We start from the raw sequence: 25543 nt of genomic DNA on the forward strand, positions 1-25543 counted from the left end.
AAAATAGACAATGCCTCTTCTTATTATCTCTACTTCATTTCTCTTCTGTGGAAGAAAGACGATGAAATGTTGGATCCTTGAGGTCCCTTCCAGTATGGCATTCTATGAACACAGAGAAGTCATAAATTGAGGATAAAAAAGGAACATGTAAGAGGTGAGTGCCAACTTCCTGAACAACTAAACTCTGCTCACCTAAAATCAATAATCAGATAGCTGTGTTGCTTAAGAAGCTTAATGAAAAATGGTTTCCTAAATGGGAAAATCAAACACTGACTCCAAATTTTCCCTGTTGCTACACAGTTGCTTAGGGTGCTCAAGGTCACCCAGCATTTTAACTAATACAAATATAGCATACACTTGCTCAGTGATAAGACTGTCTACTTTATGATGGGACTGTGTTTCGAGTAACTGTGAAATTAAATATTAAACAACAATGTACTGAAAAGGCAAAACAGACTCCTGCAAAAAATGTCTATAGGTGAATATACAGAGAAAGAAAACATGATTGAAGAAGATCCATAAACCTAAGAAGTTAACAAACACAACAACTGGTAGAGCAGAGGAGCAGAGTTTCCACCTACTGACCCAGAGCCTAACCATGGCCAGAACAAATGTCATGTTATTTAAGTTTGTCATGTCAGTGACTGTGCAAGGCTGCTAACATAGACCAAGAACCCACACGTACCTTTGTTCACAGTGAGTAAAGGTTAACACACTTAAACCTATTCCTATATTTTACCATCATCTCTGAAAGTTCAAGCTGCTATAGGTCTTGCAGGATAAACAAAATACCATTTACACTGCAGACCATTGTGTCAGTGAGCTACAAGTGTTACAGAGATGCATTTGGGATAAAATTTGATCTCCCATATGAAATGGTAAGATGAATGAAACAGCAAAATGAAACCTGTCAAAAGTAATGTTCTCTTTTTTGCTGGTCTCCTTTAGGCCTTTAGTTGGTGATTCAGCCTTTAACAGATGAGTTGCCCAAGTGAAGTCAGTGGAATCTCCTACTTAAAGATGACTGAACAAAAACAATTAGGGAAAAGGTCCATTGGTTCAAAGACACTACACAGACATGATATAACTGCTCTTTATTGGTAAAAGCCTCACGATGGGAGGTACGTTTGGTAAATTACTTGCCAAACTTGAAAAATGTTTATTATCATGTGCAAGTCCCTGAATTCAAGAGTAACTTTGGAATTGATGCAGGATTTGTCATCTAGATCAGTAGAGCATGAAGCAGGCAGCATAAACTTTCTTCTAATTTACTCAGCAGGGCTTTAGAGCATGTCCTAGAACATTAAAATCACCATTCTGTGCAACTGAATCCTAATGGGAAGTCTCCATAACAGAAATACCAAACGCTCTAATTGCATCAAATAGACTGCAAGACTTTCAGCATCCCAGCTCACTTTTAAACCTACCACTTCACAACATGCCAGCAATATGAACTGCTGGCAGGAAAAGTGTACTTCATACAGATGCTGAATGAGCAAAGAATAACATACTCCACTTGATTCCTGTGTGAGAAACCCTTAACTACCTACTTCTTCTGTATGCAGGTAAATTTGTACTTCGAGAATTCATCTTGAGACACAATTTCCAAAGGCTTTGCCTCACCCCCCATGACAATGGTTGCCCTCCCTAGTGCACTGTGAAAATGTATGCTCTGTTACCCTTTTTCTCTTTCTCAGTCTTTTAATTTCAGTGAATGTCCCTTGTAAGAAGGCCGACAGATAAGGAGAACAGACGCTCTCTGTGAACAACAAATGTATCAAACAAAAATAAAACCCAACTACAAAACAGAGTTTGTTCCAAATGCTGATGATGGTCTTGCAATAAGCTGAAAAATTATTCTGTTGCCTAGTGACATGGCTTTCAAGCAGGAATTAGTATTTCTAATACTAATACATCAGCAACTTTGCATTTGGTGAATACAGAAAGGTTATTGCAGGCCACTATCCCAAAATAATTTTTTGCATATGTGTGATTATTCCATAATAATTAGGAAGTCATTCAAGGTAGCGTATCACTCAACCTTAATAATGATAATGTTCAGGAATTTGTTCCTTCAGAATAATCTGTTAATGCATCCATACCCTTTGCATGCATACCCTTTGCATCCAAACTTAACCAACTACTCTACAAAAGCAATTGCACAGATTTTCACAGATTTGTTCCTTTCTCATACTCAGCACAACCTGGCACTTCTCCAGCTTAAATAAAAAAGTCAAAGCAAGAGGAGTTATACTAGAGCAGCTCCTGCACATCTTTTGGAGGATAAAATGCAAAGAGGATTGTTTGGGGTTTTTTTTAGTGTGCCACAGCAGCAGCAAGACTCACAATCCACATTTCAGTGCAGTGGTTCTGATGAACTGGATCTGAACAAGTCCCAGCACAATCCCCTTGATTACCTGTGGAGAGCTGGGTGGGAAAAGGGTTCATTTCTTTGTCCACCATTTTCTGGTATAAAGCTCTCAAGCTGAAGGGCTCCACAGTAAAAGGTAATGTTCCTGTCAACATCGCGTACATGTTCACCCCACTAAAAGAAATCAGAGAAAAAAGAAAGCAAAATGATCAGGAACAAGGAAAAACTCAATCTTAGGTTTTAGTGAAAAACCTCATATTTAATGTCTGACTGCTATTAGAAAATATGGAAAAAAAAATAAATCTCTTTCTTCTGTTGCACACAACAATTTGGGCAAGAATTCCCAAACGTTTGCTCATGGAAGGTCACACAATATGCAGGACATAAGCTGGGAGCTACAGAACTCAGCCCAGCTCTTGGGCAACTCCTGAGCTAAATGCCACACCACAGTCAGGCTGTGGTCTCTCCTCAGGCTGCAGAAACATGATGCTTTTGGAGACCACGTCCCAGAGCTGCCCTGGGTGTGGAAGGACTGTCTGCACCGATGGGGACATCACAGGTCCTGGTTCAGTGCCCAAAGGTGACCTCCACAGCCCTTGCTGCAGCCCAAAGATCAGGTGTAAACAACTACATTTTTCAGAGCAGAAAAATTACTGCTTGTTTACATCCAGAGAAGTCAGCAATGAGAAGTAGGTTGGTCACTCTTGTTCTTTTTCCTCTTAAAGAGGCTTTAAATGGAAATTGAGTGGAATTACTCCCATTTGGGAATTTGTTTCCCCAGGGTGCTGAATATACATATATGAACTGAAAGAAACTAAACCAGTGTGCTGTCACAAACTGCTATCACAGACACCAATTGTTCAGCTATGAGGAAGGGTAGGAGTTAACCATATTTTCTTTTTTAATTATTATTATAAAAGGAAGAGGGACATTATTTCTGGAGAAATTTAAATGGTTTACAAGAATGACTGTGCTCTGTTTGCCTGCAGTGCTCAGGGTTGGTACTTTCAACCTTGATGCTGGCGGATGTCCCACTGCTGAGGTAAGAAATTCAGTAGCCATACAGTGATTTAGCTATGGGTCTCCTTGGAGAACAGACTGCAAATTGGGCTTCAGCAGGGGAGTTTCTAAAGAGCCTCAAAGTGCAACAGGGGACCTACCAGAATTTTACCCAGGTCCTAGTCTAATATATAAACTCGGACCAATTTTTCTTAGCAGAGTCGTGCTTATACAGTACTTCAAACCTCCCAAATGTGCCAAATACTTCAACTTGGGAATTACTGTAATTCCATTATTTCACTGAAATGTTATTATCTCCACTTGGTAAGCAAAAATCTATTAATACTAAAGTAAAAGCTAAAATTTAACTGATTTCAACTAATTCCTCTCCAGGACTGACCAGGATAACTGATGCCATTTCCATGGCCAACAGAAGGTTAGTGGGATTTGCACAATCTACAGCTGTACTGCAGACAAATTCACTGACCCCAAAACATCTTTGCAGCTTCTTCTACTCCTGGTATCGGGGACTTCTGTCTGATCTTTTGCCTGAACACTAGTAAACTCAAAAAGTCTCACGAGTTTTCTGGCCGTTTTGATTTCCCCTTTAATAACCATGCTTGGCTCAGTGTTACATTTCCTGTCATACTTGACAGTGGGTAGTGCATGGAGCTGAGAATTCCTGAGTATCCTTTGTGGAAAACAAAAAAAGTTGTTGGCCTTCTTGTGCCAGAGCCCTGTCTTCTACTATGTCTGAACAATTGATCAGCAGCTGTTCTTTATTTCAATTTCTCTATGCTACATGTTCTACCAATCTACATACAGTTATGTAAAAGATCTATATCAGAACCAAAGAGCTGTGCAATTTAGTTCAGGGTCATGTTAATTAAACAGATCTTCCTGCTCAGACTAGACAAATGCACAAATAAGGTTTAGAACTGAACAGTGGGTAACGATGACAGTAATAACGATTATAAACTAGAGAAGAAGTAACTCACATGGACCAAACATCTATTTTGGGCCCGTATTTTTTCCTTGCCAGAAGTTCAGGGGCTGCATATGCTGGGCTCCCACACTGGGTGCTGAACGGATCAGAATAACCCAAGATGCCTGCACAGTTGCTCAATCCAAAGTCTGTGAAAGGCAGAGAGATACAGTTATGAAAGAGACAGATACAGTAAAACTGCACTAGAATATGGGGAAAGAACCCACTTTTTTTCCAAAAGCTAAGTAGTGAACTGCCTAAGGGAGAAACCATCCACATGCAAAAGTTTTATAGAATCTGTTTCTCTGAGGTGCTAAATAACCAGAGATTTACATAACAATAAAAAAATCCTAGAACAGGCACGATCATCTATTTCATACAAAAAGAAACAACATTTCACTGGGAACTGGTTGGAAGCAACCAGAACTGAGCTTATCCCAGGCACTACGTGATGTGCATGAGACAGAAAGTTGCATCAGGATGTCTCATGGATTCCATATTGCTGCAGTATGTCACACAGAGGCCAAGTTTAAGTAGGACTTCTTCAACATTTTCCTCTAAATCGTGTAAATGAGGCACCAATTGTAAGGCAGGGTGGGGGGTGGGTTGCTTCTGGTAACGCTGTGGTGATGCACAAAGGCACAGGGCTGCAGAGTCAGCATTTCAGCTCTGAAATAACACGGGGAGATCTCAGAGCAAGAGGAGGAATGTGCTGATTTGGCTCTCCCCCTCCCCGACTTCTGCCTTGAATTATTGTCTTTCTGGCCCCTGGGTGTATCTGACACTCTTTTGCTGGCAATAATAGCACGGGACTGGCAAAGGCTGGCACCATGAGCTGAGGGGAGACAAGAGGCAGGCTCCCTGCACCGAAGGAGGCTGAAGTTTCCCAAGTGCTCTCAGCCAACCCAAGGCCAGACTGGCGCCAAGCAGGGTGTTCCCAAAATCTCCCCAGTCTGCCTCAGCGCTGGTATGGCTGCAGGCTGAGCTGGGTTTAGGGAAGGATCTTAAAAAATAAACCACAAAGCAAGGGAAGAAAGGCAGACAGAGTTGCACCAGTGGCAGAAGCAGCTGGGGGCAATGTGCAGCCAGGGGAGTGCAAGCCCACCCTGTTGAGTGGTAGCCCATGCTGGGCTTGGGAGAAAGCAATTATGGAACCACAGCTGACACAGAAGGAGGAGAGAGGTTTCAAAGGATCTTGAAAGTGAAGTCAAAAAACTTGACGGGATCAGAGGAAGAAGCAAAACAAGCTTGCAAGGAGGAGGATGACACGGGCAAAGCTGACAGTCTGGGAGAACAGCTTTTGCTTTTGGGCAATATATCCAGGAGTAGAGGATCTAGGGAAGTCACAACCAAAGACATTCACATTATTAATAATTGTAATTGATGACAGCAGCAACAATAAAAATACTGCTATTATATACACCGATGTCTCTTTTGTTCCTTTCTTTTTTTCTTTCTTTTTTATTTGATCCAATCTGCTTAATTGGAATTAAGCAGAATGCATGGTTGTTTAAAATGCAAACTATCTTATACATAAACAGGGCAGTCAGGAGATGGAGAACACTGAATCTTCTTCCTCCAGACTCGCATCTGGCATCCATGTGTCTCATAAACCAGGATATTTTTGGGTGTGCTACCCACCTGCTTGGATAGGCTAAAAGCATCACATCTTGCAGGCCAAATATAGCAGGCAACTGTTGAGCTCATGCAATACTCTCTCCACAGTCATTAATTTGGGTCTCTCTTCCTTATCTGCTGAAGACTTGAAGTAACCACCTGTCCTGGAGATTTTACTCTAGATTTGGCTGAAATCAGGCAGGAGATCCTCAAGGTATTCAAAGCACCCTGACAGGGGGGTCACATAACCCTTGTTCCCTTATAAAACCAGGTGAAAAAATAATAATATTTTTTAAAAAGTGCAATTATAAAGATGACTATGTGAGCTGGAGTTCCTGAGTGACTGCACAGGACTTGCCACTCAACTGGCTGCACCTCTGAGAGTGAGAAAAGCACAAGTGAGAAAGAATCACCATGTCTAAAGGTCCAAAGAGGCTCAAAGATGTTTGCTGGAGAACTCTGTCAAAATGGAAAGAAGGATCAAGACAATATCCTTGCCTCTGATGCAAAACAATTTGTCTCTGGATACTGCTTAATCATCTCTGCTAGATGTGTATTATCCCTGGGGCTTATATGCATATTTCTGAGGATCTATTTACTTAAGTAATGTTTTTATTAGCTATGGCCTGAGATGAGTTATGTCAACTGTAAAATGCCTTTTAAAACTAGAAATAATATCCCCACACACTATTATTCATGGTCTTTTCTGTGTCATACCACCTCAAAATTATTTGACTGTAATATGCTTTACAATCAACACATAGAAGGGCTATATTCTGAGACCCCTTTGTCATTAACAATGGAGGTACACTCTAGTAGAGGTTTTCATTATCTTATTTGCTTAAACTATAAATAACTAATTCACTTTTTTCAGTTTATGCATTTATTCTAGGCTGGTATGCTCTTTTTAAATTTTTTTTCTTTCTTTCTTTTTCTTTTTTGTAGCCCATGTTGAAATGCAGAATGCTTGTGAATACATGCATATTGGGGACAGGGATTTTATCACAAAAGAAATAGGAATATTGTTATTAACACTGTGGCAGCACATCATAATAGCAGTGTGATTTTATTAAGGATGCACTGCTGATCTTGATAACAAACGGTATTACCACCAGCACTGATAATTGCACTGCCATTCCTGCCTCTGTCTTCCTTTCAATAAGCTGAACTAATTACAGAATTCAGATCAAAGGCCACACTTGGTTTTCCAAAGTAAATATTATGACATGGGAACTCCACCACCCCCACTGTTTGTACTATCGAAGTATCGCATTACACTACAACTCTTCTAACGCCTCCAAGAAATCAACTTCAAGCTATGGATCTATGGCTACCCCTGAAGTTCTGACAGTGGGGATAGGGGAAGAGTTTTTCAATTAACAGAAGCCCTAGCACCAAGCTCATGGACAAGTGTGGCCACAGAGCTATGTATGAGCAGGGTCTTCTTGGTGCCACAGGTCTCTGAGCAGGATGCCAAGGACCCCACATGGCCTCTGAGTGGCTTTCAAAGCAACTTTTTCAGACAGCAAACACCATGGGCTGCTATATATAAAGAAGCAAATTATTTCCAGTGATTCCAATCCTTCTGTTCTTAGATTTGAAACAGAGGGCTAAGAATAAGTCCACTTAACAAAGCAAAGGGATTTTTTTCTAATAATACTGTCTAAGAACATATAAATCACCTTGTCACATAGCTAAGAAGAGTAACAAAAGCAAGGTGCCATTAAGAAGCTGTGTGAAGAAAGGGACTCAAGGGATTCAGGTCTCATTGAAATGCATGAATGAGCAGAGATTTTCAATGTCCTGGTATATTTTTAATCTTCATTTCACCTTTTTTTTTTTTCCCCCTTTATGGTGTTTGGTTTTTTTTTCATTTCACAGTTATTACAAAAGCAACATTTATATTAGGTAGCTGCTCCATAAGACACAGAGACCAAGCTCCCATCCTAAAGCAGTAAGTGTGAGCTGGTTTGTAGCTTAAAGTCTCCTCTTCCAAGCATGAAAAGCAGCACATCATTCCTCAGAACATGTTCTTGACTCCTGAAGAAGGACTATGCACTGACACAACTGATCCATCATATTTCTAGAAAGACAGGCTACATAAAATGCTGTACTGAATGCTGAATGGTCTGATTGAGAGAACAGGCAGGAAAGAGGAGTGAGAGAATGATTCTATAAATTATCTGGTCAATTCTACCAGCCACAGACGTGTGCTGGAAAATTTTCCTCGTCCTGGGAATTTGTGGTGACAATGGAAAGATGTGCAGCAGCTCCAGCACTGCTTTTGCTACCAGGTGGAAAAGAGTTGTTGGTGAGGAGGGGTTGCCAGGGACCTGAGGCCAGTTTTGGAAGTCCCCAGCTTTCCACACAAGCACAGCAGACAGAGCATGAAGATTGGAGGCACTGTTTCTTCAGAGTGAACAGCCAGAGATCACCAGCATCACTAATGAAATAGAGCATAAGCTGACTGTGATACTAAAGCTGGTTTTACTTCCAGCAAAATTATTACTAATAAAGCAACCTTTCTTTTTCTATAACATATCCAGTTGGACAGCGGGATTTAATTGCTTTGTTTTAAAATACACACTATGTACAAACTGCTTTGCTTAAAACATCAGGCTACAGACCTGAGGACAATTTATTTCAACACTAGTGAGGCTATGGGAGATCAAACTGTCTATTTTTCCTATTCTTCCCACACCACCCACGGAGAGGAGACCTTTCTATGCAACCAAAGCAAACAAAACAGCAGGAACAGTTCTGAAATAATTTTTTGGCATGTGAGTTTTAGCTATACATGTATCATCTGATTAGGCCTGGGTTTGGATGTCAAGTTCACACACTGTTGTGTAACCAAACACCCAATAACAGGAAAGTTATAGAAATTCTTTAAATCTATCAGATGTTCATCTAGTACTGTTGCAAACCATCTGGTCTCACTTATCTACTAAACCAAGATAACGGGTGGTAACTATCATTACTGATGAATGATTCATGGTAACGTATCAGTATCCTCTTGACCTGTAGCTGAGGTAATGCAGAGTTCTCTTTTGCTATTATTTTTCCAGAGCCAGTTGATTTGCTACAGAGTAATGACTAAATGTCATGCTATTATTTCCAAAGACTGAATTCTCTAAGTAAACTTTTAGTATTTCAGATTTCATTAACCATTCTCCTCTTGTTTGTTTGGAGATGTATGTGCTTTGGACATTACAATGAGTGCCTATTTCACCTGAATGCTGTGGTTTTCATCACTTTTCTGATGATTCAACCTTTTGAAGAAAGAAAGTCAGTTGAGTTTTTAAGTCTGCATCCAGAGACACTGATGTTGGCAATAGTGTAGGCATGGAGATAAATAGAAATAGAAATCTGAGGGTTTTTTTAATGAAGAGCATGTTTTCTTATCAATGCCCATATTAACATTAATGCGAGTTATGCAAAGGCAGTGAAAGACTATACCCACCAATTATTATAAAGTGTCTGCACAACTTGAATGAATTTAGTGCTGTGTACAACTGACACCTGAATAAAATCAAGACTCTGTTGTTGATCTTTTTTTATTTTTTTAACAGCGCTCTAAACCAATTTTATATTGGGTGCTGGAAGCAAATATAACAAATATAAATATAGGACAAAATTTTGCCAGCTGCTAAAAATGTCTTTAACTCCCACTGACTTCAGCAGAAGCATATGTATATGGGGGCAGAATATAACCCTTAGTAGATATGAAAATATCAAGATAATAAAGTACAATACTTCTGCGTTGTCAATTCTTTAATCCCTTACAAAGTTCCCCATTTCAATATGAAAACTGTTGGTTAAAAAATGAAGGATATTGCTCATACCCGGTTTAAGCTGAATTATTTGGAACATTTTTTTCACAAGATGCTTTCAGGAACAGCTTGATTGCTATCTATACACAGCTCCTCTCTGCAGCAACATTAGCAGTTGTCACATGGAGGATTATGAAGTCTCAAAAACTCTCTGTATAAAACTACCAATTTTAATTACTGGAATTGCCAAACTGGTTTCATACCAATAAGCTTGATATTGTTGTCTTCATCTAGCAACAGATTTTCTATCTTCAAGTCTCTGAAAGAAATAAAATATTTTGAGTGAGCCTCCAAAATACTGAAGCAGCTTCCATCATGCTCATCAGTGTATTTACAAGATTCATATTTCATATATAATAACACATATAATGGACACCTTCTTTTGCAGAGATCTGAGGAACCAAATGTCTGTCTTTTGCTATTGTCTGCTTGAGGAGAGCAGAATCACCTTTCCCTGGGGATGAGACATCCAAACTCCCTTCAGAGGTGGTCAGCACTGGCACTCATGCTCTCAGTGAAAACCAAAGCTGAGGGATTGAAATGACTTGCCCAATGCCATCCAGAAGGCCAGTAATAAAAATAAGAGAAGAAGCCACACAGGTTTTCTGAGTGCCACACGAGCACTTTCCCTACTGCAGCTCCCTGTCCCCACCCCACAGAGGCACTGCATAGATAAGGGGATGAACCAGTGTTGGGAAGAGAGGATAAAATGAAAGTTGTCTCCTTCTATGGGACAACTGAACTTTCTTCTGATACCTATGTCAGCACACAGTTCACTTCACATGTACCCTTCAATCATTTAAGAATGCAGTTGTGCTTTCCCAAATCATGTCCTTCCTAAGAAAAATATCCCAGAACTTATCACCTCCACACTCACAAAACACTCCATAACCCCAAACTGTACAGACTAAGCATTAAGTATAGCATAAAAACCATCATTTAGGTTGCCACATATTTTTTCCATGACTTCTAGCAGTTGGCTGGGTCTTTATCACAAGAATTTTCTCCCCATACAGACATAAAGTATTTCTAACAATTAGCATGCTGGGATATCAATAGCTCAGGCAGGCAATGATGCTTCTCCCAGCATGCTTCAGAAAAATCTGGAAAATAAAGCCATCAGCTATAATTATGGGAATTCAGTGACATCCATGGTTATTTTGCCTTTGTAAGGTAAGAGAAGTAATAAAGGATACCTCTATTACAGATGAAGATGGAAGGAAAGGAAGGAAGGAAGGAAGGAAGGAAGGAAGGAAGGAAGGAAGGAAGGAAGGAAGGAAGGAAGGAAGGAAGGAAGGAAGGAAGGAAGGAAGGAAGGAAGGAAGGAAGGAAGGAAGGAAGGAAGGAAGGAAGGAAGGAAGGAAGGAAGGAAGGAAGGAAGGAAGGAAGGGAGGAAGGAAGGGAGGAAGGAAGGAAGGAAGGAAGGAAGGAAGGAAGGAAGGAAGGAAGGAAGGAAGGAAGGAAGGAAGGAAGGAAGGAAGGAAGGAAGGAAGGAAGGAAGGAAGGAAGGAAGGAAGGAAGGAAGGAAGGAAGGAAGGAAGGAAGGAAGGAAGGAAGGAAGGAAGGAAGGAAGGAAGGAAGGAAGGAAGGAAGGAAGGAAGGAAGGAAGGAAGGAAGGAAGGAAGGAAGGAAGGAAGGAAGGAAGGAAGGAAGGAAGGAAGGAAGGAAGGAAGGAAGGAAGGAAGGAAGGAAGGAAGGAAGGAAGGAAGGAAGGAAGGACTATAGCAGCTGTGACCAACTCTAAGCCTTTCTTAAACATTTCCCTCCATTTCATTTTATGCTTATGCTCAAATCAACCTGAGGCAGAAGACTACTTGCAGGTAGGATACCATTCCATCAATACACCCACAAGGACTTCTGAATTGAACAGGTGTTTCTACACACCAGTGATCATTTCTTGCAGATTTTCTTTCCTTCACATGTAAAAAAAAAAAAAAACCAAATAGGGGAAACACTATATAAATCTACCAAAGGAGAGCATTATGCAAATTTGAAGTATTCAGGAGTGATATTCAGGCTCTTCTACAGTGTTCAGCCAAACACCAGGCTTCCTGAACAGAAGACTGCATTTTGTGCTTTGTAGCAAAACATATCAGCACAAGTTCTCTTCGCAGAGAAGCAAGGTAACTCAGTCGATAAAGTGGGAGATGGGAGGAGAGGGGGTTTATATTCCCTTATCTGGCAATAACCCAGTGTGCTGACTTTACCAGCCACATTAAAAGTGACAATTAATTGCAAATGTCATGGCAGAGATGTAACCACACTTGGCCATGTTTTGACCAAGACCCAAACTACAAAAAGCCCACTCTCCAGCCCTGCTCCTGCTCTGAGGGAAAGCACTGGTTCCAGCCCCATGCATCCAGCTGGCATCCACATCATCCCTTCTCCTCATCAATGAGAGACTCCAGACACATCATTGTGCATCCTCCAAAAGGAGCTTCCCTTGCAGGGCAATCCCTGGTGACAAAAAATGGTTTGATACAAAGGGGACCTGCCCTGCCAGATGAGTCTGAATCAACCCACTTTTGCTTTCCCCTGCTGCCAAAAAAGGGCTTATTTCTTCACATCTCATGTTTTTATTGCTTGCAGGTGGGCATTTGCAAGACAGTGGAATTAGTCTCTAGAAAGATATTGGGGCCAGGAATTTAACAAGAGAGACTGCCAAAAAAAAAAAAAAAAAAAAACAGTATTGGAAAAAAACCCAAAACAAAACTCAAAAAACCTAAACTGAAATCAAAAGAAAAGGAGCACATGGAGCTTTGGGTCATATACTGCAATGCTTGATACAATGTCTCAAAGCAAGGAGAATGACCATTTGGAAGCTCTCAGTATATTAAACACTAGCAAAGAAGTGGTAAGACTTTAAAAATAAAGGCAAGAGAATGGAAAGATGAAAGCTGCAAGTTGAGGAGAAAGGACATGCAGGCAATTAGAATAAAAAATGAGCCGTAGGATGGCTAAAAATAAACACAAGAAAACATATTTTTAAAGATCCAAGGCTAAAAAATAAAACTAAAGGTAAATATTACAGGACACTTTAAAGCTATCAGAGGAAAAAAAAATTAAATATAGCCTCAGTATAGAGTTCAATCAAACCTGGTTAATTAAAATGTTTACCCCTGTGTCTATTCTCAGCAGATTTGCTAGTAAGTGGTAACTGATCTAATACTCCATATGCACAAGATTTTTGTCAACACATGTCAACATGAAAGTACTTTTTTCAGTGTGACACTTGGAACAAAGACAACAGGTTTTTTTCCCCTTGCTATAACCTAATGGAATTATTTAATGTGAACCAGTCTTGGAAACGTAAAGCAAAAGCTGTAAGTTATCAAACCAAAAATTCCCAGAGTAAGCCATAGCTGGAGCACTGCTGCTACATAGATGTGCACCCTTGGGCAGGCTCTGGGAGGACCCCCAGGCTGACCACTATCCAGCAGCAGGCTGGCAGCAAGGCTTAGAGATGGTGGGGACCATCAGACAGGACAGCAACTGGAGTCTGTGTGTCTGGACAAGACCCACATCCATCAGGACAAAAGGGTTATTTATTCAGTGCATACTTCAAGAGACTTTAACAATGTCCCAATTACCCTCCTTTTAGCAAAAAGTGCAGTGCTACAACCCAATTATGTATCCGCTCACCCGACCGAGAGAGAGGACTGATTTCCCTAGAGTTCCTAAATGCTTTATTATGTCAGTTCTGTCCCATTCAAACTGAAATTACTTTTTACAAAGAGAGGCTCATATGAGTTGATGCTTTGTTTGAAGGTTTAAATTGATTAATTATAATGAAAAAAAGTAGCACCATTGTGCCCAAAGGTGTTAGGGAACCCTGAATTTCATGCACTATATTATGTTTTAACAAACAAAAGTAAATATACCACCTTATTATTAATTCTAGCCAGTGGAGGTTTTTGCATGTTTTTAATAGCTGCAAACTGCAAGGGAGAATGTGAGTTACCAGCTATGACACACACAGCACCCAAAACCCTTGTTGGAAGTCAATCTGAAAACCCAAAGCATTGAACATCAGGTACACATGATGGTCCCTGCAGGCTCAAGGGTCCTCATAATTATGCCCATGACTTGCACTTCTTGACAGGTTGCTGGACCTGGACAAAATTGCCTTGCAACTGGAAAGGATGGGCAATCACCCCCTTATGGCACTCAGCAGCATGTGCCATGCTGCATGAGGTGGAGGTGGGAAGAAGAAAAGTAGCTTTAGCTTCCCTCCTTGAGGTAATTCTGATCTTGTTCTTTACTGTCTTGGTGCCTCAAAAAATGGGTCTAAAGAACTATTTATTTTTTTCTCCCTTAAGCAGATCTTTTTGCATTTATCTCTGAAAAACTTCAAAATAGCAGAATGCACTCTTGGTTATTAAAAAACAGAGGTACAAAACCTTTTACCTTTTTATGAGGGCCTAGTTCCATGACATTGTATCTAACTATGGTACCCGTTAGTCAAATCTATGAATAATGAAGACAGTCAAGGAAGATCAAACTGCATTACTACGATGTGAAGAATCACCATATACTTATGCCTTGTCAGCATGTGAAGCTAGTAGCATCGGGCCATCACTCCTCAGCTTTGAAAATAAACCTTATTCATGGGATAGTTTGTTTTGGAGGTTGTTTCTCTTCTGATGATGGAGCCAATTTTCCTCTGGCATTGCTCAGAACTTCACAGTCCACTTTGGAAACCCCAGCTCCAGCCAGTGACTCCACCAAGCAACAGGATCCCGCTTCACCAAGCGAGCTACCCCAGGCTTCAGCTGTCAGCTCAGTGTGCTTCTGAAAAAGCAGCTTACTCAGTGCCATTGCAGACATCAGACAGTAAAACTGAAGATTTTGCATTTCACACTTAATTTCTTGTCTGGGGGAGGAGGGATGAGAAGGAAGGTTTTACCAGCAAGCAGCTGCAAAGCAGCAGTGTTCGGCTGCTGATTCCCGCATCTTATTTTCAATGGGAACAGCACCATGAAAAATCACACCTTAACTACCTTACCTACCAACCTGCAAGCCCACTTTCTAGCTCCATGCAAGAGCTGGAGGTGAGTTGGAAAGGTTGCAGAGATTTGGTTTCATCATCACACCAATACACATTTCAAAGCCTTTGATATCAAAATACTATTATCGAGCATTATTCTTCCATCAGTCACAGTGTCACTTAATTTGATGTGCCTCTTTCTGTAGAAGAGGAATTGAGTCTATTGTCTTCACTAAAACAATGTTTAGTTTGTTTACAGCAGTAGTAATCCAGGAGATAATGCCCAAAGGTAATTTTGAAATCTGACACAAAATAGGAAGACAAACCAGCCTTGCACTTCAAAAGGAGGCTTCGTTCTGTAGTGCAAGATCTGTCATAAATATTGCATCAGCAGCCAGACTACTGGCACTTAAAATTAATAGGATAGAAGTTATCAAAGCCAACATGTCAAAGTAGCAGGTACCAAGGCAGGAATCCCGTACCACCTTGAGCAACCAGATCATACAGCACCACCTTACTCTTCTAGGCACAGACATGGAAAAATATATAAACTCCACTCAAAACCTCAAGGCTTTCTCATGTCTTTCAAATTCCTGATCTGCTTTTGATTATGAAATGGAAGGTATGAATGTGCTGCCACAAAGACAGAAAAAGGGGGAATACAGAAAGCTATCTTTGCTACCAATACATTATTAAATTCTTTTCTTTGACATCATGACAGTAATTGCACTAAATGGGATTGAATTTTCTTAAAATTACTTTAAAAGGCTTGTTGAGAATTTCCTGTGGGATGCAGTGGCAAGCACCAAGGCTTTCACTGCATTTTCTCTGTTGTCCTTAAACTCCCAAGGGGCTTATTGTTCATCCAGCTTTTTGACAGCATGAAGGCCTATGTAAACACCCTCTAAAAAGAGAAAGCTTCACGAGATACTGCCATTTGGCTTTGTTTTCCTCTGTCAGAGGGAAAGGTAAATATTCCTACCTGACTCACAGCTGAGCTTGTTGCAAGCGTATTTTTAGTAACCAACCAGCTCTTCTGATAGAACAAATGAAACACAGATGATGACATTAAATTGCATATATAATAGTGGGCTTTTTTTCAGTGAGCTGCCATGAGTTCTAAACCCTGGACACTCCTCACCATAGGTGTAGGTCCTGCACTCAGCAACTTGCAGTCTTCATGCATCACAGAAGACGAAATATCTATAATTTAAAATGCATCTTTACAGAAAAACAGGAGTTTGGGTTTTTTCTAAACTCTCTAAATAAAATTAGGTTTGATTAAGTTTTTTTTAATTTTAGGCTGTTCACACGTCAGTGCCTCTTAACAGAAGCATTTCCATTCTGGGTCCCAGCTCTTGTCCAAAGATCAGAGTGCTTTTCTGCCATGCCAAGTCTTGTTTGCAAGTCATGAAGCTTACTGAGTAATATTAATCAAATAATGTAAGCCAATTTCACACAACTTACTTCATCTGGCTTCTTTTCATCCTGAGTTATAGAACAGGGTAAGTCATCTGTATTATTTCCTGAATAATGCAGACAAAATCAATGATTTTTTGCAATAAAACACTTTTCAACATCCTGCCTCATTCAGTGTGAACGATGAAATCCCTTGGAGAGAGACAAACAGTAGACTACTTTCTGGCCTAGGATGTCGTGTTTTGTTTCACAAGCCATGAATGTGAACACCCACTGATCACCACGCAGACCAAAGTGCTGTTATTTTTACCTGCTTTAAAAATAACAGCAATAACAACAACAGAACACTGCCATTTCATCCAGGGTGAGAATGAATCAGATTTCTGCACTGTTTTTCCCCCTCTTCAGTTGCTGATTGAGTGGTCTGTTTTTAAGAGTTGCCAGGGTCAAAAACTTGGGATGCTGAAGGGCAACTCCTGGGGTAACTATTACTCTTTCTCCCTCTCTTACTCACAGAGAGCCAAGGGAATAAATCTGGATCATGCCATTTGTGTTTTTCCTGCATCTCTCCACCGCTCTACATATTTTATCTGCAGAGAAAGTCAAGACATGGAATGGTTAAGCTACAGAAAACACCTGCAGATACACTGAATGTGATTCTGCCAAATTTTATCAGCTTAAGCGGAGCTGGACCTGCTTGTTAGAGGGACAGAAGACTCCCAAGAACAAGCTCTGTGCTGCACTGTGATTTGACAGATAGAGTGGATGGAGCATCCTGCCCTTGGGGTAAGGATTAATCTGTACCACAGGGCTGGATGGACAGAGCTCAGATGCCAGATGCAGCAGAGCATATCAGTATTTCCAGGGCTGCTTCCTCCCCCTGCTCACGAAGGTCCCTGGTGCTTCAGTCTCGAGAGCTGCGCTTATGTTCACAGAGACAGTGGAGAGAAAGAAGGGGTGAAGGCCAAAACTGCTGCAAGGATGCAGCATCCTTATGGAAACTCAGGCTCACGTTCTCTCTAGACCCCAAGCCTTGCCTTCTTCCCATCACTGTAGCTATTATTGTATAAAATGTGGGTTTGAATCCTCTCTGAAAAGTAAGGCAATCGAAGTCAAGCCCATCAACCCCCCAAAAGCACTTCAAACACTATGCAGAAGGCAAGTTCTTCAGGGAGAGGAACTGCTGCTGCTGAACTCCATACTGCTGCTAAAAGCTAAACATGTTCATCTGTTCCTGCTGCATTTTCCTCTGTCAGTCTCAGAAACTTTCTGTCTTATATACTGGTATCAATTGATCCTTTAAAGCAATATGTAGACTTCTTCCTTCTCCATGCCCCAAACTGTGGGGTTAATAATGCAAAGAGGTGAGCAGTCCAGCTGCTGATAGAAAACCTGCTGTATAGAACTGGTGGCTGCTCAAATATTTAAATTACAGTGGCAAAAATTTAGCTCAAGATAAAGACTTCAGTACACCTGAGGCTGCATGTGCCTGTACCTGCTGGATCACAAGGATTCAAGACCAAAAAAAGCAATTTTCAGAGAGTATAGAGCTCCACCAAGCCAGATGCACCCACCAGTGTTACACCATTGTAGGCAGCTCAGCACACAGCTGGGCACAGCTGGAGAAGCTGGCTGTGGGATGCCTTCAGGCAGTTTGCCAGCTGACTGCATATCAGCCCTGTGGACAAGCGTATAAAACAGCTCTCCATCTTCTACCGAGATGGTGCAGCCAATGAAATTAAGACACAAATTCCCAAAAGTATTTAGGTGTGTAGCTCCTGTGATGTGCCTACATAAGGGGCCCACACAACTTGCTCAGTGTCATATGGGATGTGTGTGGGAGTCCAGACTTAACACTGGTTGGCCCAAATTTAGAAAGCAGAGCCTACTTCTTAGACAATGCCCCATAAACATACGTAAGAACAGAACAGGTGACATACTGGCTCAGACCAAAGGTCCACCCAGCCCACTGTCCTCCTGTCTCCATAGCAGCCAAGAGCACATAAAAGGAGACAGGTACAGGAACAGGGAATCACCTGTGATACCTCCATTTCCAGCCTCTACCACTTGCTGCTCAGGGACGTCAGGCGGTTGATGCTACTCCTTATTCAGCAACCCTCTGCAGACTTTTCTCTGATGAACTTAATCCTCTTTCCCCTGGAGCCCAGGTAAAATCTTAACACCACAGCATACTCCTGAAAGGAGATCTACCTTCTGCTAACACACCAATTGAACAAAGGTCCTAAAGAAAGAAAGCAATGTATTGCAACAGCTCTGTATCTCTCCTGAGAAGACATTGTGAGATGAACCGAATGGCTCCACATTGTACTTCACAGTCTTCAGATCTGTGAGGTCCTGTCCAGGCAATATAACAAAAGGAAAGGGCAGAGAAGAAGAAGCAAGGGATTTCTGCAGTCCCACTCAGGCTTCATCCCAGCTGTGTTACTGAGAGGCTTTGGGCAAATCAGTTCATCTCTCCACATCACTGTGTTTCTACCAATAAAACAACAGACACAACCACCTCCTCAAAGCAATAGTGAAATGATTCATTAGCTAATGCTGGTACACAGATTTCAAGAGGCAAAATTGTGCTACTTACAGGGAAAGGACCCTATTTTTGCAAAGCACAGGCTTATCTTTAAGCACATGGAGTCAGCCTGGCTTCCGTGTGCTCTCTTGAAGGTATACACTTGCTTAAATGCTTTCTGCAGATAATTGCTAATGTCTGAAATATGAGCATCTAAACAGTATCACAAAGATTAGCCAAAAAAGCTGTCAGGAATATGTTTTCATAAGGAAGTCTTTAATATGTAAATAAATGCCAAAATACCACTCAGAAGCTCTGAGATAAATTTTAAACAGAGCATTTTTAAGATTACCTGTGAACTACTCCTGCCCGGTGAAGGTGTTCAACTGCTAGGATAAGCTGTCGGATGTATTTGCGTGCTTCATGCTCCTCAAGCCTTTTTTTCTCATAGATCTTGTGCATCAAGTTGCCACCAGGACACAGCTCCATGACAAGGTAGTAGCTGTTTTCAGTTTCCAGTATATCCAGCAGCTGAGCAATATTTGGGTGGCGGATCATTTGCTGGATCTGCCCTTCTCGTCGTAGATTCTTGGTGACATAGGTGTCCTTTTTGGCTCTTTTCTTGTCAATTACTTTTACTGCCACCTAATGAAAAAACAGTTAGCAGTCACACCAATGGTTCATTGCTTTAACCTTGTATGAACAATCTAAAAATAATGAAAAAAAAAAAAAAAATCTCAAAAGGATGTCAGTCTCAACTGATCCACCACGGTTCCACATGCAACTGCCCAGGTCAGAGAAATCTGTTTTTCCAGCCCCACTGACAATGTCTTTCTGTTTTTTCCCTCATACAATGACAGACAGAACTTATAGCAAGGAAATAAGTCACAAAGGAGAGGAGACAATCTCATTTATCATTCCAAACACTTTAAACACATTTCCCAAGCACGTTTAATGCTGGGCATTCATTTTATCTGTTTTCCCAGAAGGTCTTCAGGATGGTCTCTACAAGTTCTAAGTGACATTTTTGGGTTTTTCTGGCTTTGGGTGTACCACTTGACATTATGTGCTTCCATGACAAGTTTCTTAAACTATAGCCAAGTGCTAGCTTTGTGTGATTAAACAGAACAAAAGCATACTACAAAAACCAAAATAATTTTTGTACCATTCTCTTGGCACATTTCTTTTTTTTCTTTTAAAATGTATATGAAAGATGAACCCCTCATGACTTCTAGAACTGAGCAGCTCTGCAAACTCCAAGAAGTCGAAGCTTTTTTTTTTTTAGTGTAAGTTTCAGCAGCATAGAGCTTTCCAAATCAACTAAAGACCATCATGAAAGTACATAATACTTGAAATACATGAAAGTACATAAGGAGACTCTACCACAACCTATGGACCAGCACCTGCCCATACCTATCCAAGTGCTTTCCCTCTCATTGCTGATGCAGAGCATCACATGAGAAGAAAAAGATGGAACTGGCTAGGATATCACTCTTTTCTACACCTAAACACTCTGGTCCCTTTTATTGTCTTAATGAATTTATTACATAGCTGCAATAAAAGTATCTGCCTTTTTCTGCCTTAAGTTTATAGACACTTATTTATTTATTGAGATTCCTTATTTAGATTGGGTGCTGAAGACTTCCAGGTCATCTGCACAAGGCAAAGATTTAACAGCTTGTGCCAGGCTGAGCTACAAAAAACACCACAAAACTCTCCTCCCAGGCTCCTCCTTTCCTCAGAGCTCTAAAAGAAAGGGAATCCTTCAGCACACCCACCCAGACCCCACAGCTCGCCCATCATTACCCAAGTGACAGCTGCTTGTTTGTCAGGATGAGGTGGGGGGAACAAAGTGCTTGGTATTCCTGCATGACACTAAATTTTACATGATGAGAAAGGGTCTTGTTTGCAGGAGTACAGGTCCAACAAAACACACAGAAAATGCTACATCTGCCCCTCCAGACGCACCACAAAGATGATGTGTCTGCATCTCTGCTCCCTGCTGTGCTTTGGCCTTGGAGGATCTCCTGCATTAACTTACTCCTATAATGAGAAGGAGTAAAAAATGTGGGGAAAACCTCAGAGTTTTATTTACCTTAGCCTTAATCTTAGACAAAAGCATAAGCCTAAGAAGCTTTTCTCCATGTCCAGCTCATAAAACATCCCTTTTCAACTATGGTCAACTACATTGTGACAATCCACAGCACTGCAGGCTGATAGGCTTCAGCAACAGGAAAACAAAACCTATTCCAAACATATCTGGCTGCCTTCCTAGCTTAAGAACGTGCCAAGAACCCATCAAGCACAAGACAGCTCCCAGTCTGACTAGCCTTACCTTTATTTTCTCTGCAAGCAAAGGAAAGGTTAAATTAGTGAACATTTCTGGTTTTCCTTTAGAGAACAAAAGCCACAAAAAATATGGTCTGGAAATATGACAACAAAAATAAATCCATACCCTTTGACATGAATGCCTTAATTCAAAGTCAGGTTTTATCAGCAGATGAACTGAAGAATAGAACTTCAAGAACTGGGGCTTCATAGTCTGTCCTAAGAACCAGAAGCCAGTATTGCTGAACATGTTATTAGCTGGATCCATTTCTGCAGCTAAAATATTACTCTGATGAAATACTGTTGATAAAGAGATAAGGCTGAACATCACACATGAGACAGTTGCCTGGGTGAAGCCCAGAGTAGCATCAGGACCACAAATGCCTGCAAGCTACATTCCTGACTAGTAACATTAAAGAACGATCATTTAGTCATAAGATAAAACAACAGGTAAATCAGAGCTTAGCTTCACCATTTTTTGAAGCCTCAGGTAGTTCACCAAGGAAACAGTCTTAAATTGGTATTTTCTTCCATCTAATGAGGTAGAACTGAAAACACAGAGGCTGAAATGGATTATTTAGACAGCAAACCACAGAAGTTATTCTGGTGAGGACAAATTCATGGGTTATAGAAACATGAGATGCCAGATTGTTTGCTGGCAGTACAACATAATCTCTGCAAAAATTTTTAAAAAGCCACAACCAAACCTGGTATTTTCCACAGCTACCACACACAAAACATGTAGTATTAACAGTATGGAGAAGTAATCTGTTCTCCATATTCCTAAGTCATTCCTAATTCACTGACCAAAAATACCCAGAGTACCTCATGTGTGCACATCTGCTGCCCAAGCTGAGCATGGCTGTGGAGATGGGAGCAACCACCTGAATCCAGGAGATGAAGCCAGCTATGTGAGGACTTGATGTTTTTTTTCACTATCACAAAGAATTAGCTTCCTGTGTCTTAAGAATAAATTTTCTCCTTGATTTTGACAGGTACTTGGTCAGCAGACCAATTCTACTGCTATTCTAGTAAACAAGCAAAGATGTTTTCAGACCCACACTTGATCCTGAGCTACTTCTCCCCCTTGAAGGCGCCTGGCATTGGGCCCAAGAGATCCACCAGCACAGCTGACAGAGCTGACAAAGGTGGAAATAACAGTTTTGTTTCAGTAACAAGCTTTGCACAGGGGCAAGAGAAGAGTAAAACACCAGGTAAGGCTACACAAAGTTTTGTTTTGGTAGCCAGGGGCCTACAGAAGTGGTTTCTGTGAGTTGTTAAAGCTCCCTCCTTGTCCAATACAGCCAATGCCAGATGGCCCATCAGTGACAGTGGTAAATCCTCTATTGATAACATTTGAAAACAAACAAACAAAAAAACCCCCCAAACCCTGCACAATAGCAGCAGGAGATGCTAGCAAGAATATGTAAGAGAAACAGATCTACAGACACACAGGTCAGTGAAGGAGGGGGAGAAGGTGCTCCAGGCACTGGAGCAGGGATTCCCCTGCAGCCCACAGCGAGACAGGCTGTGCCCCTGCAGTCCATGGAGATTAATGATGGCAAAGAGACCCTGAAGCCTGTGGAAGATCCCACAATGAAGCAGGTGGATGCCCATAGGAGGCTGTGACTTGTGGGAACCCCTCACTGGATCTGGCTCCTGGCAGGACATGTGAGCCTACAGAGAGAAGACTCACACTGGAGCAGGTTTTCTGGCACGACCTGTGAGCCCGTGGGGAACCCCTTCTAGAGCAGTCTGTTCCTGAAGGACTGCACCCTGTGGAAGGGACCCAAACTGCAGCCTATGGGAAGGACTCACACTGGAGAAGTTTGTGGAAGACTGTCTCCTGTAGGAGGAACCCCTCAATGGAGCAGGGGAAGAGTGTGAGGGGTCCTACCCTGAAGGAGAAAGGAGCAGAGGAGACACTGTGTGATGAACTGACTGTAGCCATCATTCCCCAAACTCCTGCAATGCTGAGGGAAGAATGTAAAGAAATTTGAAGTAAAGGGTCCCAGGAAGAAGGGAAGGGTGGGCTAGGGTGTTTTGGAAGATTTAGTATTGATTTCTCAATACCCTTCCATAATTTGATTGTTAATAAATTAAACTAATTTCCACAAGTTGAGCCTGTTTTGTCCATTATGGTAACTGGTGAGTGATCTCTCCCCATCCTTATGTTGACCCATGAGCCTTTTGTTGTTATTTTCTCTCCCCTGTCCAGTTGAAGCAGGAAGTAATAGAGCAGCTTTAGTGGGCACTTCGTGTGCAGCCAGAGTCAGCCCACCACAACCCAAGCAGCCTAGCAATTTTTATATGGATGTTCTCCGTAGTAGCTTTTAGCTTTTGTTTTGCTCCTGAGTCTTCTTCCTTGCTACTCTTTTCACTTAATCTCCTGTCCTCCCAGTCAGTGCCCTTTCCCTTGCACTGCAGTTCTTTTTGCTTGCCTGTAGGATGACTTTGCTTTCCTAGATGAAATGCATCCTGCAGTACAAGGTTCTTGCAACAAGATGAGCACTCTCAAGCAGAGCTACTGTGGGTTTTTTTGGCTTATTTGGGTTTCTTTGACTTTCCTCTGATTTACAGGCTACTCTGAAGCATATAGAGAAAATCTAGGGTTCAAAGACAGAACTCACCTGCTCCAGCGTTGGCTTAGCTAAATATCCCTGATTTTGAGTTCACCTAAGTTAGATAAGTGGAGCCCAAATGTGCCCTGATGCATTTAATATATACAGCCTCCTGCATAGTGTAGATGTAAATGCATGGACCTGAAAATTTCATTCACGCAGAAAGAAAAAGCATTCAGTAGATAGAACACTGCAGATGTTAGATAACCATAAAATAAACACATTCAAGCTTTCATCGCCTACTCAAGACATGTGAATTATTCAGTTTTGCTCTCCCAACATTCAAGTAGGGGCTCTTTGTCTCTGAATCATGCCTATCTCTTGACTTGAATTCTTGGCCAATATTAGCCCAGAATTAAAAAAATAAATGATAAAGAAAGCAATTACTCCAAATATGTGGCAACAGTGGTTCTTGACATTCAACACTTTGCTTTTGGCTAAGCCCTTGCTGTGTAAATAAATAAGTGGTCCAGGTTATTCTGTGTTATGAGATACAAAGATGAGTAATAGGCCATATTTTTGGTTCCTGAGTCCTAGAATTACACTGTTGGAATGAATTACTTTCCTGAAGTTTATGGTGTGACACATCATATGAGCAATTGCTGCTTCTCTCGATCGTCGCGCTAAAATAGTTGAGGTTGGGCTAAAGCCTCCTGAAGTGGAGGTGAGGGGGAAGTGCAAACACCACTCTTCACAGATCCTTGGAGGAGACGGTGACATTGCTTACAGAACTAAGCAGCTAAAACACCATCAGCAAATACAGGCACGTGTCATCACCCAAACAAAGGCACGTGTTTGACACACATGGGCGGAGGATTTTTGCCAGCTAGTGTTTTAGAAGGGTTTGTGAATCTGCAAGAGAAAGGGAGGCGGGGAGGTGGAGCTGGCTGGCACCAAACTGCACAAAAACAGTCACAGCAAGGCCCTGAGAAAAAGGCAAGAAGAGACAGCTTAAAGGACCAAACGTTGCCTGGAGAAATCTGGGATCCAGGGCTTTGGTTGCTAGATCACTGCTGCATCTAGAGAAAACCCGTTTTCCATCCTCTTTGTAAAATCAGTTATGCCTTGAAATGCAAAATTGTAACAAAGCATGGAAGGTGGCTCACACACAATCCTAGGAATGCCTCCGGGTAGCGTCCATATGTCCATGCAAGATGCACAGTTCATGCCAGGCAGCTCCCCAGACTTACACCCCAACAACACACCCAGCCCATGGGGCCAGTGATGCATCTATTGCACCAGGCAGGAGGAATTTCAAGGAGTTCGCTGCGCAGAAGTCAAAGTCATCTTCTTCCCCTCCCCTTCTGCTGGCTATTCATAACCCTCACAGTGACACTTGGAAAGATCAAAAGTTCAGGAAGTAGTGCTTTTGCCAGTGAGAAAAAGATGCTTCTTACCCAGTGAACATTCAAAGGTCTGTTTGTTAGATCACAGTGCTCTTTCGTTAGCCTGCAGCTCAGTCTTACAGAGATCTTTTTCCTTTGGACCAACCCTGCAAAAACACCCCTCAGTGCTAGAAGTCTGCTTTGAAAACTTTGAGCAACCTAGTCTAGTAGAAGGTGGGAGATTGGCAGGGGAGTTGGAACTGGATGATCCTTAGTGTTCCTTCCAATCCAAAATATTATATGATCCTGTTTTTTTGATTGGTTGTTCCCCCCATCCCCAAGCTGCAAAGAGCTTTACTCAAATCATGGTTGTACTCTCTGTCTAGATTTCTCTGGGGGATCACAAGCTTTGACCAGCTTAGGACACATCACAATTCTAAAAACCAGCAACCATGACCAGCAGTGGATTCAGTCACACTGAGCACTTGAGGAACCCAGGTCTGAGTTCAGCCTCTGATCTCTTGCTTGCCA

The 25543-nt window shown here is 41.5% G+C and overlaps 1 protein-coding gene across 2 annotated transcripts in view; it reads right to left on the reverse strand.

The window, feature by feature from the left end:
* HUNK (hormonally up-regulated Neu-associated kinase) overlaps positions 1-25543 on the reverse strand; it is a 59383-nt gene that overhangs the window by 19204 nt on the left and 14636 nt on the right. For both annotated transcript variants that reach the window (XM_071754584.1, XM_071754575.1), the window contains exons 2-5: positions 19091-19383; positions 10009-10064; positions 4369-4504; positions 2418-2545 (exon numbers count right to left, since the gene is read on the reverse strand). In XM_071754584.1, the coding sequence (XP_071610685.1) occupies positions 2418-2545; positions 4369-4504; positions 10009-10064; positions 19091-19383 (613 nt within the window). The remainder of the gene's footprint in view (positions 1-2417; positions 2546-4368; positions 4505-10008; positions 10065-19090; positions 19384-25543) is intronic.

Source organism: Heliangelus exortis, chromosome 1 (assembly GCF_036169615.1).
Source record: "Heliangelus exortis chromosome 1, bHelExo1.hap1, whole genome shotgun sequence".
NCBI classification, from domain to species: Eukaryota; Metazoa; Chordata; class Aves; order Apodiformes; family Trochilidae; genus Heliangelus; species Heliangelus exortis.